This window comes from Cebus imitator, unplaced genomic scaffold (genome assembly GCF_001604975.1).
Source record: "Cebus imitator isolate Cc_AM_T3 unplaced genomic scaffold, Cebus_imitator-1.0 Scaffold82, whole genome shotgun sequence".
Classification (NCBI taxonomy): Eukaryota; Metazoa; Chordata; class Mammalia; order Primates; family Cebidae; genus Cebus; species Cebus imitator.
The window spans coordinates 2,516,682-2,529,664 of record NW_016107397.1 but is presented as its reverse complement, the minus strand read 5'-3'; the positions used below and the strand labels follow the sequence as shown (position 1 = coordinate 2,529,664).

General features: G+C 49.4%; 1 protein-coding gene across 1 annotated transcript in view; it reads left to right on the top strand.

Moving 5' to 3' along the window:
* The first annotated feature begins 6,196 nt into the window (after positions 1 to 6,196).
* The window catches only part of CUX1 (cut like homeobox 1), a 437,632-nt gene continuing 430,845 nt past the window's right edge, over positions 6,197 to 12,983 (top strand). Inside the window, exon 1 of the mRNA XM_037740392.1 lies at positions 6,197 to 6,681. Within this exon, the coding sequence (XP_037596320.1) occupies positions 6,349 to 6,681 (333 nt within the window). The 5' untranslated portion in view covers positions 6,197 to 6,348. The remainder of the gene's footprint in view (positions 6,682 to 12,983) is intronic.

Genomic DNA, 12,983 nt, shown 5'->3' with positions numbered 1-12,983 from the left:
GCTCACTGCAACTTCTGCCTCCAGGTTTCAAGCAATTCTCCTGCCTCAGCCTACTGAGTAGCTGGGATTACAGGCACATGCCATCATGCCGGGCTAGTTTTTGTATTTTTAGTAGAGACGGGGTTTTACCACGTTGGCCAGGTTGGTCTTGAACTCCGGATCTCAGTGATTTGCCTTCCTCGGCCTCCCAAAGTGCTGGGATTACAGGCGTGAGCCATATCTCTGCCATAGATGTGTTTTCAAAGCATAAGCCACCTGCATCTGAGAGGCCAAGCTGTACACTCTTTTGTTTAAGACAAGTGTGAGAGAACAGGACATAATCATTAGCTGTGTGGAAAGACACCTAGGGTGAATGTCTTCAACACATGCTGTCCAGAAGTGGAAAGAAGGGGGAAACGGTGGGCCAGGCATAAAGTCTTTGAAGATTTCCAAAAGGGGATGGGAGGCTGAGAAGTGCTGTCACCAGAGACAGGGAAGGAGGGTGGTGAACAGGAGTCTACTGTTTAGAAATCATTATAGTTTGTTCTTACAAGTTGGGCAGGTTCTTGGTACAATTATATAACTACACATACATTCAGGATATTGACATGAATGATGTACTATGCATGTAATTACATGTAGCAAAATGTGTACTTTTATTCGGTGGGTATTTACATATAGCACAGTGAATAGTGTACTTAAAATAATTAACAAAGTATTATTTTAAAAACAAAACAATTAAAAGTAGTTTGGTTTTCTTGAGCTCAAAAAAAAAAAAAAAAAGAATCTGGAATCTTCCTTTCATTTATTCCAGTAGTCTATGCCAAATCATTCTAAAAGGCAGTTGCCAAAGAGAAAAGAAAGAGTCATTCCCCTCTTCTTCATATTCTTTTGATTTAAGTAATAGGACTTTTTAAATGTAAAGTGTGTCCACACTTCTGTCTGGCCTTAGATAGTCCTAAATTTAAAACAAATTCAGGCAGCTTGAATGACTACCTTGATATAATTTTAAACCTCTGTGTTTGTGAAATTGAGATTCTCCACATGACTTTTTATTAAGAGTATGATTCCTTTATACCATGCATCAAAATAGGCATATCTTTATGTTTATTTATGAATAAATTATGATGTAAGCATTTAGCATTATGAATTGTTTCTGATTATCTGAAACATTTCTGGTTGAAAACTACTTGAAACTCATTCTAATTTGGGTGAAAAAAATTCAGAAAATAGATTAAGGTTTTAGAATGAACCTCTTGATTTTTCCTTTGAAGTATATCTGATTTCTGAGTTTTTTTATTTTCCTTGTAGTTTGGTAAAATCTGTAGATTATTCCCCAACTTTTCTTGGGGATAAAGTTTCTTAACTTTAGGTGAAAATTGTATGAGTCCATAATCAAAGACTCTTATATGGGATAAAGAACATGGATTTTTAAAATAATGACTTCCAGTGTAAGACATTTTTCAATTTGGAAGAAATTCTTGATAGTTAATCCCTTTAAAGAATTAGGTGAAGTATAACAGAACACCTTCTAAATTTGAATCTTTAGAAAACAACGAGACACATTTTCATTTCTTGGGGCTACCAAAAGAGGGCCAGTTTAGTAGTGATCGACCCATATTTTGGAGAATTTGACAATTTTTTTTTTTTTTTTACCTTAATGGATTTAATAAAGTATATGTGGATGTCAGGGAAAGGAGAATCCACTGGTGTCAGAAGGACAGGAAAGAAAGAACTCTTAAAAGCACTTACAATTTTCTGTAAGTTAAACTAGTTAGTATTAGTACATCCCCCATGTGGCTACTTAATGCTTTTTAGGCAAAATAAAAAGGGCTAGAAAAGAAATTTAATAAATTCTTGGCTCAAAAAAAAAAAGAATTCTGGGCTCAAATATTAGTTATTTAGCTACGTTATTTGGTGCTAAGCTATATTTCATTTAAAGGCGTCAGGAACGAACATCCTTTGGGTCAGTTCCTCCATCGGATGACTGGGGGATTGATTGGAAAGCCTGGGGTGGCAAATTGGTCATATACTTGGGAAATGGGAGATTTCGTCTCCTAAAGGGTGAGCCTGAGTGCCAAAAAGTGACCAAATGCCTGTGGATTTTTTTTTCTTGTTTTTCATTCTAAGTAATATTAATTACATGTCCAAGAGCCGAGGTATTTCTTGGTACTGGGCCATTTATCTTGAGAACTTACCTGCCTCTCACACACTGGGTTGAGAGGTCACAGACATTACTGTACTAGCTTTGTAGGTGTCCCTGGAAATCTAAGTCCTAAAACCTATAAAATGTTTTCTAAATATTGTATACAGTGTATAGCTTTGTAGATTCACTCTGCCAGTGGGTACGCTCAGGTTTTTACAATGATGAGGGTGAAAGTCAATCTGAAAAAATAAAAAAGAAACAAAATAGTCTTTGGAAATAGATACAATTTGCTTTTATTCTGTGTCTATACTTGCTCAAGAAAAATAAAGTGCACTTTAAAAGGCTTTTTTTTTTTTTTTTTTTTAGGTCTCTGCTGTTTCACTCAACTAAAATAACTTTTGATCAGTGATTTATTTTGAATGATTTTCTTTTTAAAATAAAACGTTTTGTGGTGCTGGTGAAAATTATTCTACACTCCCCCCTTCCCCAACACCACCACCCCTGCAGAGAGTAACAAGGTTTATGTAACCCAAAGCTTTGGTGGGAGAAATCTACATTTTATTTAAATAGAGCTTAACCTCTGGGCCATCCAATATGCTGTGTCTGTACTAAGTCAGGTTAGCATGTAAATAATATAAATATAACCAGAAATGTAACAGGGGTATTTAATACTCATCAAATTTATTTCTAAAATATTGCCATAGATTCAGAATCTTGAATTCCAACCAGATGTATTTCGGGAGTATTACACAGGTCATATATATTTCACTTTTTTGGTTCAAACCAGGGGATCTACACGATAATTAGATTGAGAACATCTGCATCAAATTCAAACCATTTCCCTGATCCTTCCTTGAGCCTTCCCCATGGGAGGGATTTCTTTTTTTTTTTTTTTCCTTTTAAGCCCCTGCACATTTTATTTGTCTAGCCACCTTTAGGGCAATTCCTAGGTCTCGCTTGCCTGCCACCGCAGAAATAGACATGCGAGGGGAAGGCAGGAGCATCCCCCCCACCCCCGCTGCCACCCCAAGTGTGGAGGCATCATTAAGAAGTGACATTTCCCTGGGACAGGAGTGTCCCGCGGAGGCAATGCCGCTTCCCGCCAGGACCCAGACTCCGGGACAGGGCGTGGCTAAGCGCGGGGGCCTGGGCGCGCCGGTGGGCACGTGCGCTGGGACCCGAGGACCCGAGTGCCGGGGCGCCGCTGCCCTCTACCGGGCGGCGCGGTCGGAGCTACAGCGCGGTCGCCGGCTGACTGCACGCGCGGGATGGGGCGCCCCGAGCAGAGACAGCCCTAGGACACCCGAGATCCTCAGTGCCCCGCTCTGCGCTGCGTCACCGCATCTGGGGTGGAGGCTCGCGACCTGCCTCCGACGCCCGCGCGCTCCCACCCACCTGCGAGTCAAGGTTGTGCTGGGGACTTAGTGAACCCCGCTCCCGACGTCAGGGGCCTCCCTTTCGAGAAACGGAGGCCCCTGGCCAGCCGCGCAAGACCTGGGGACACGAGTGTTCTCTAAATCTTGGGATTTTCATTTCCAACCTCTTCCTCCAAAAATGCCGAATTCACTGCGCCAACCCTCGACCTCAGTTGAAAAGCAATTATTTTCCATTTGCGCGTTTTATTTTGTATCCTCTACAGATTTTATTTACATATGCATTTCGGGATTAAGGAATTTGGGGACTTGTTTTGACTAATTACTCGTTAAATAACTGCAGGAGGGTCAAAGTACAGTATTCCTATTGGAAACTCCAAGTCACACGTGTGTATGAAAGATGACGATCATAAAGCGTGCTCTTTCGCCAGCTTTCCGCCAGGAGAGAAACGAGAATTTAGTTTTTGGTTTGCATTTTAGCATTTCTGTAAACTTAGGACCACGCTTTCCGTTTTCAGTGAGTGCACCCACACTTTCCAAAACTTTCTGCGCCCAAAGTTGCAACAAACCAAGGTGTCTGAACCACAGGAAGTTTCTTGGGCTGTTCCGCTGAAGCGGCGCGGGGGGACACAGAACTGGGCTCCCAGACTTTTCCTGTGGTGGCCTAAACTGCAGCGGCTTGGGCGAATGGGGGCTGCCTGGACCCCCGGCGCCACCGCCGTTGCGGTGCTTTCGGGCGAGAAGCCGGCATCGCCGCGGCCCGGGCGTGGGGCATCCAAGCGCGCGGCGCCCTGAGAGGGTCAGGGCTGTTTCCCCCCAACTCCACTCCTCCAAACATGCGACGCCGTTCCTGGTCGTCTCGGTGTCCTCGTCCTCGCTGGGTGCAGAGAGATCGGAGTGTCGCCGTCCACCGCCCGGGCGCCTCCCACGCGCGCGGCTGCGGGGGGCCTGGGCCACGTAGGGGTCGGGTGTGGGGGGGCCCCGGGCAGGTGGTCGCGGCGTCTCCGCGCTCTGGACCAGAACGACCAACGTACCCCCCCAACCGGAGCCCCGAGGGCGCTGCGCTCGGCCACTGAGGGCGACCGCGACCCCTGCAGGGGACCCCCGGCCCTCCCCAGGTGCGCGGTGCCGGGGGAGCCCGGGCGCTGCCCTCCAGCGCCCCCTCGGGGCCGGGTCTGTGGCCGGCGCGACCCGGGACTGGGGTGGGGGGGGGTGTCCCGAGGGGCGGGGGTCGCCGGCCGGCCCGCGGAGGGGAGGGGAAGGACGGCGGTGAGGGGCTGAGGGAGCAGGGGCCGGGGCGGCGCACCAGGCCAGGCCGCGGCCGCCGCGCCCTGGGGCTGCGACTCCGGCTCCGGCTCGGGCTCGCCATGGCTGCGGCGGCGCCGTGAGGAGGAGTCCGCGTCCTCGGTGGCGGCGGCGGCGGCCGGCTCCAGGCCGGGTTTTGGCGCCGCCCGCCTGCTGCCTCCTGGCGGCTCCTGAACTCCAGCCCCCTCTCTATCAGCCGCTCACTCCGTCTCAATATGTCTCAAGATGGCGGCCAATGTGGGATCGATGTTTCAATATTGGAAGCGCTTTGATTTACAGCAGCTGCAGGTCAGGCTCCTCCGCGCTCGGCCTCGCGCCCGGGGGTGGGGGCTGCGGGCGGTCGCGGCCTCCGCCGGGGGCCCCGGGCTGGCCCCGCCGCCGGGGGGCCCGCGGCGGCGGGGAGGAGGGGGGTGCCGGGCGCCGCGGGGCCGAGTCGGGGCCGAGTCCCTCCCGCTCCCCGGCCCCCATTGATCACTCGCTTGATCGGAAATTGATCCTCTTTGTTCAATTCATCGATCAGCCCAAGATGGCGCCGGGAGCCGCCGCCGCCACCGCTGCCCCCGGTGTCTGCCCCCACCCCGGGCGCCCCCCCGGGCCCCGCGCCGCCGCGGCCGCCGCCAGCGCCGCCGCCGCCGTTGCCGCCGCGGGACCGGGGAGGGGGCGGCCCCGGCGGCCCGCGGGGCGCGCGCGCGAGCGGGGAGCGGGGAGCGGGGAGCGGGCGGCGGGGGGCGGGCGGCGGCGGGCGCCGGGAGGGGGCCGCGGCCCGGTGGTGGCGCCCGCCCGCCAGCTCGCCCCGCGCCCCCGGCCCGCCGTATTCCCGGGGAAAGTTTGTGGGGAGTTGCTGCGGGGGGTGAAGCGCCTGCCTCTCCAGGAGGAGCCGCCGCCACTGCCGCCGGCGCGGCGGAGCTGGGGCTGGTGGCGCTGTGGTGCCGCCGGCTCGGGGGAGGGTCAGAGCAGCCACCGGCGGCGGCGGCGGCGCGGCCCGGCTCCGGCCAGGCGGGCTGGTGGCCGGGCGGGCGCCCGCGCTCCCTACCCCGGGCCGGCCGCGGCCGTTGTCCCCGGCTGTCACTGGCCCTGGCCGCGCCGCCGCTCCGGCACCCGGCGCGTGGCTCCCGGCGCGGACCCCCGGGTTTGTTTACGTCCCGGGGAGCGCCCTGGGGCCCCCAGCGCACCTCGCGTCTGCCCCGCTCTTTTGTGTGCCTGTGTTGGTGGCGGGGACCTGCCCCTCGGTGACCGGGGACCCCCGCGGGGGCGCTTTGGGGAAACTTGGCGAGGGGCGGCAGGGGTGCCCGGCGCGCGGTGCCGCTGGGTCGCGGTGTCCCGGACCGCCGGGTGCGGGCACGGACGAAGGAGATTGCAACTTTCCCCGAGCGCAGGCCCCGCGCTGTTTCCCCGGGTGCCCAGGCGGGGGACGCTGCCTCCCCACCGCCGGTGCGGGCGGCGAAAGCCGCGCGCCAGGGGGTTCCAGCGGCCCCCGGTGACCTGCGACTCCAGCTCCCTTCCTGGCCTCCCCGCGGGGCTTCTGCCCTCTCTGCACGGCCCACCATGGAGCGCGCGGCGGGTGCGCTCGAAGATGCCTTCTCGGGCCGGGTTCTCGAAAGCAGAGCCGCGGGGGCCCGTTGGGATCTTACCGTACCGGGCAGTGGTCCGCGCTCGGAGTCCCGGGCGCCGCGCGGGGACACTGCCGGGGCTCCCCGGCCCGCGCCCGAGCCGCCGCCGCTGTGCCCAGGGGGCGAGTGCCCGCCTGCCACCCCCCGCCCGGAGGTGCCGCGCGCCCTTAGGGTCCGCCCCGCACGTGCCAGCTCGGCGCCCGCGGCGCCCGGACAGCCCCGGGACTCTGCCAGGTGGATGTTGTGCGTAGCCGGAGCCAAGTTGAAGGTGAGCTGCTTGTGGGCCAGAAGCCCCGAGACTGCAGGCGCGAGGGGAACCGGGGATATGTGTGTGTGTGTGTGTTGGGGGGGCGGGTGCCTGGGTCCCGCGGCTTAGAATGGCCCAGGGCGGCCTGGCACTCTCGGAGGGATAGGAGGTTTCCGCAAGGCCCCTGGGGAACCGCTACTGCTCCGTCTGCTAAGGTGTGCTTGAAGGTAAACTTGGCTGAACTTTCTTAACCTGGAGGACTGACTGATGACAGTAACCTACAGCATTACCTTTGGGAGCAAAGCAGCTGAACTCGAGATGCAGGCTTGTATGAAACGAAGCGGGTTGGATTAAAACATATTTAAATAGAATCTGACAACTTTAATTGTATATGCGTTTTTTCTGCTCTTGCCTACGTAAGAACGATAAAGCCGAGTCATAGTCGTTATGAAATTTCCTGAAATTTCTCGCTTAACTAGGAAGAAGACTATGCGAAATATGTATTTCCGATAAGATTAAAACTTAAAGGAGTCTGAGTATTTATTGACTAAAATAAATTACTCCAAAGTGTCTATTGTGTAAATTAGATTCCTGGATGTAATGAACACAGCCCAATGGCATTTTTGATAAATTGGTCTACCTTGTTTTAGTAAAAATAGCTCCCTTTTACCATAATTTAATTCCTGTGCTTACTGTAAAACCCGTTGTAGAGTTTTAAAGAGACAAACCTTGTTATTTTTTCCCTCTTGTCTTCCTAAATATGACATTGTTAGCTTAATATCAATGGAGTTTCTTTTTTTGAGCACCCTGGCAAAACTGCCTGGAAAATGGATTTGGTTTCTAGAGTTACTAGATTTGAAGAACTCTGTAAACGGTACTGTCCCCCATATTAGCTACTTCTTCAGGGGTTCAGAGCTCCAGGATTCCATGGAAAGTTTCCACGTCCGTTTACTTGCACTTTCTTCTTAATATCTATAAATAGGAAAGAAAACCAAACCCGAAAACAAAATCCCTTATCTGAACGTCGTTCCTCTTTCACTGAGCACTCCTTTGCTTTTGGTGTTTGCTAACGGTTTGGCCTTAGATGATTTCCTATGGGTTTGCAAACTTCGATTGAATATGGAATGTCAAAGTTCAAGTCTAAGGCCAATCTGGTTCTTTCTCTGGTCCCTGAGGAGGCCTTTGGAGTGGTGTCTGGCTAATTCCCACCGACAGTCGGTGAGCCAATAGGAGACAGTTTGAGAGAGAATTCATTAGTTTCAGATTCTTTTCATCTTTCCAGACCTCTTTATACTGAGATCGGGTTGCCACCTGGGGGTAAAGAGGCTGAGTGGTCTCAGCAGAGACAAATCCAGCTTGGAGATGTCAGCTGGTCCAGGTGAGATTGGGCAGCTCTGGAGCTCTGCAGCCACCCAGTGAGCCAGGGTGGCCAGGTTCTTCTCCCGCGGCTTCCTGCGTCTTGAAGCTGCCGCCTTGGCACAGGAGTGAGTGCTCAGGAAGAGAGTTTCTGAAGATTGTGTTTTATTCTGTTTCTTTTTGACTCTCAAAGGCTCGTGGTATGGAAGTTTCACTGCTGTGGCATTGCTAAGACTAGTTGGACAAGTTTTTTTATCCTATCTCAGACTTGTAAAAACCAGGGTTTTCTTTTTAAATAAGAAAAGCACCGTTGCATAAATTTGTCTTCTAAATACATATTTGAAAAGAGGATGCTTACTAAGACAAGCTCGTGGCACTCTGTATGTCAGTGGCGTTTTGAACTCTTTGGGATGGGGCCTGCCAGTGACTGCCTTCCCACATGGTGACCAGCTTTCCCCTTTAAGCAGCCTCTGAACAAGTCAGCTTTCAAAGTTGCCTTCTTTTTCGGAATCAAAAATCAATTTCAGTTTTGCTGAAAGTCCGTTTTCTGATGGCTTTTTCCCGTGTTGTGGAAATGTGTATGTTACTGGCTGTCCAGTACTGCTCGCCATAATAAGTATATTATTTTAACTAAAATGTCCCACCTAGTACCCTTTATAAAATAACGATTCAAGAAATTACACTGCTGCTGCTCCTGTTTTTGTTTTCTTGGTTCTTTTAATATGGGTGTCTTTGACGTTGGATGAGGGAAGGGGTTATTGGCAGTTGATTTAAGTTTTTTTCTATGTGAAACTCTTTTCTTCCTTAAAGGTGCAAGTTGGTGAAGGGATAGCGTTATTGCAACAACTCCTGGTGCGGCTGAGTCCACAGAGACCCCTTTGACCACAGTGTCAGTTTCATGTGTCTTCTGTGGGTAGTTAGCCAACCTGAGAAAGTTGAAAGGGCCAAATAGTCCAATACCTTTAGGAATGATTCTCTCCTAATCCACTGAGGTAATGTTTAATATGCAGTCTGGTGAAGTGTGCTGAGCCTAAGACCTTTAATGGCTATTTTAAGTCTCCTGTTGCTGTACAATTAAGACAAACCCCATTAGGGTTTATAGGGTATCTGCAGAAACAATAGTTTGTGCTCTCTGATTCCCCTCGGGGTCTACCTGTAGCAGTGAACAATCAAAACCGGTCCTGAGGCTGAACTCACTCTCGGTGTCTTAGGGGAGAAAACAAGGCTGGAAGTAGAAAAATCTACTTTCGTTTCAGCTCCTCTGTAATGCTCCAGGAACGTCTGTTTGTAGTGAAATGTAGGAAGGACACATTTGTTAGGGGAAAACTTGTAAATTTCATAAACACAGAAATTCACCGTATGAAGAATCCTACAGAGGTACGTTAAATTCCTACTGGTGCTTTTTCCATTTCAAATAGTTTACACATTTGTCACATGTAAATTTCACAGCCGGCTCTATCTGACCAATTATAACACAAATGCTACAAAAGGCAACTCTAACCGTTATTCGGATATATAGGATAGTGAGTTATTGTAGAAATTACTGAAGACCTATTTAAAATTACTGAATATATAACTTTAAAAAATAGAATTGCTCTCCCCATGAAAAGTGACTTCTATTAGTAATTGTCAAAGACAGAAATTTGTCTGTCTTGTCCTTTTGTTTTGTCTGAAGCCCCGAGTTATCGCTGCAGAGAGAGAGTTTTGGTTTCCACTCAAATTTCCCTGCCTCCGATTGTTTAAACCAGACCCTTAATCTTATTTTAACGTATTTAAAATGTTCAAAAAACCCGGAAGAATTGTTTTGTGTAAGTAGCAAGCGAATGTAGCTTAAACACTCAAGCAATTCTGGTATCTAATTGGAAACAGGTGGAATTCTTGGAATCCCATGTTTGAGTCTTTTTATAGCAAAGCCCAGGGACACTTTTCACTTACAGCCATTCGTTTTGTCGAAGCTATTTGAAGAGGGGCCCCACAGCCTCTCCTTATGTCCCACTGTTACTTACCTGGACGAAGCAGTCATGCTGGGCGTTTTAGGAACTGGATACTTGTGAATGTCTAGATGCCGAGAGAATGTGTGTGTGTGTGTGTGTGTGTGTGTGTGTGTGCGTGCGCGCGCGCAGATAATGGAGTGAAAAGGGAATCTAATGGCATAGTTAGACAAGCGATTGAAAAACAGCATTATTATGACTTTTATAGCAAGAATTTGTGAATTCATTTGTGACTTCTGACCTGATGAACCCTTGACTGACCTGAGCATGTAGGTCCATTTTATTATACCCTGATAATGATTTAGAATTCAGAGAGAAGATATTCCACCCCCCTCCCCCCCAAAAAAGCATACGCTTAAGAGATATAAACTCTACCAGCAACCAAAAGAGTATTAACTTGGTGAGGGGGATATTTTCATACAATAGTAATGGCAGGGCCCTTGGAATTGACTGTGTCACTTGATCCATCCTAGTTTTCAAGGTGTGGTCTTGAAAAGCAGTCGATCGCCCTGGTTTTGGGATGTGTTTCGAAACCAAGTTTTTGTTGTGTGTAGGTGCTGGATTTTCCTGCAAGGACAGCTAAGGTTTTGAGCGAGCAGTTTTAGATTCGCTGAGCTGTAATCGGCCCTGCTTCTCAGTTGTCTTCTGAGAAGGTTGATGGAGGAGAGCTGTCTTTGGCGGGGATGGAGGTGTCCCTACAAGAAATGACTCGGGACTGAGGGGAACCTGTGCTGTTCCCCTAATTTATGCTGTGCCCGAAACAGCTTTTCAAGCACCTGGCTTGCAACTTAAAAGATTTTTTAAAAGTGTTTGTGCTGCCCTGTTCAGGTATGACACAGCGAGGGGTGAACCACTCTTTTTGAAAGACGTCTAAGGCCGTGTGCGGCGACTCACATCCGTAATCCCAGCACTTTGGGAGGCTGAGGTGGTCAGATCACTTGAAGTCAGGAGTTTGAGACTAGCCTGGCCAACATGGCGAAACCTCATCTCTACTAAAAATACAAAAATTTGCCGAGCGTAGTGGTGCGTGTTCATAATCCCAGCTACTCAGGAGGCTGAGGCACAAGAATTGCTTGAGCCCAGGAGGTGGAGGTTGCAGTGAGCTGAGATTGAATGACTGCACTGCAGCCTGGGTGACACAGCAAGAATCTGTCTCAGGAAAAAAAAAATAAAGACATCTAATTTGTTGCAAAACCATCAAGAACCTTCCCTTTAAAAAGCTAACACCTCTCTAATAAAAATAATTTTACTTCTGTTGTAATTAAATTCAGAGAGGATGGTGTTAGTGCACAAAATAAAGATTGTCAGTTTCTTTATTTTAATCCAAAGGCATTTCCTTACTGCAGGAGACCCAGGACCGTTGGCAGAAGTTTTGTGTTGATTAGAGCCCCGGGCCATGGGAAGCCCAGGTAGGGTGGCCACGGGATTCATCGCCCAATCCCTGGCTTCCTGCACAAGCAGGATTGGTACAGATCCCACCCATAGGGGTCTTCCTACACAGGGAAACATAATCACACAGGTGACTGGAACAGAGCCAAGGATGGCAGTGTTCCTCCCAGGGATTTACTAACACTGCCAGCAACTCAAGAAGTAGCTAGCCAGGAGTTTCACAGTCAGTGAAACTGACTAGGTTCTGCTTCCTTTCATGAAATCCTTTGTGAAAATGAGCCCAATAAGGGGCCCAAACCTTTATAAGCACAAGACCTGCCAGAGTGGACTGGGCCCGGGCTGACTCGATCAACCACACTTGAAATCTTGGATGGTCTTGATCGTGTGTGATTGATGCAGTTAACGAAGGAGGAAATTAACAGAGCTTACTCTGAAACACCAGGGAAGTGGCTTGTTCTTTCTTCGAGTGACTTTGAGTGGATACCAGCACACTGCCTGTTTTCTTACAGATACCTTTCTATTGCGCTGTGTTTATTCATTAAGGAAATGAAGTGAACATTTTTTTAAAAAAGTGAACCACGGGTTGTGAGGTGTTCCGAGTTTGGTTAAGAGAAAAACAAATTGACAAATTAGCTCTTTCTTAAGCGAATATTGCAAAATAGTGAGAAATAGAATGCCTGTCTTACCATCATTAAAAATTTATCTGGGTGTTGACAGCTTTTGTTGAATATAAGACATTCAGATCCTGTCCACCCAGCAAAAAACCAAACCAAAAAACAAAATGCAACACAAAAGCTTCTTAACATTTCCCCCCAAAAGCAAGACTGTTTTTCTTAAACTGGGGCTTTCTTCCTCATGAATTGCTATGATTTTGTTTTCTCTAACATAGTTTTATGTCTGTAAGACAGAATGAATATCAACTCTTTGTTTTATTTTATTTTATTTTTTGAGATATAGTCTCATTCTGTCACCCATCCTGGCATGCAGGGTGAAAACTCTGCTCACTGAACCTCCACCCACCAGGTTCAAGTGATTCTTGTGCCTCAGCCCCCCCAGTAGCTGGGATTACAGGTGCACACCACCATGCCCAGCTCATTTTTGTGTTTTTAATAGAGACAGGGTTTCACCATGTTGGCCAGGCTGGTTTCAAACTCATGACCTCCAGCAGTCCACCCACCTCGGCCTCCCAAAGTGCTGGGATTACAGGTGTGAGCCACTGCACCCGGCCTCCACTCTTTTTAGACACCTTTGTTCTATTGTCGTTTTGGGCCTGTAAGTTTCTCTGGTTTATTGCCACTTTCCTCTCCTGTTTCTAGGGAAGAAATGGTTATTTAGATAAAAACAGTTTGATAAAAGGTAGCAGATAATACCCAAGGTAAATGTTTGTCTTGGAGAGCCTGAAGCTGTGAGAACACTGGTAAAGCTGTGGGCTGCGGTGGGTGAGGGAAGGCCCGGCTCGGAGCCACCCTCAGCCTCCGGGTGCCAGCTGGGGCCCTTGGTGTCAGGACTGCCTGTCACTTCTCGCCCTTCTCCTACCCTGCCAAGCCTGTCCCCTCCTGTGTTGTGACAACTGTTTTTTTTTTTGTT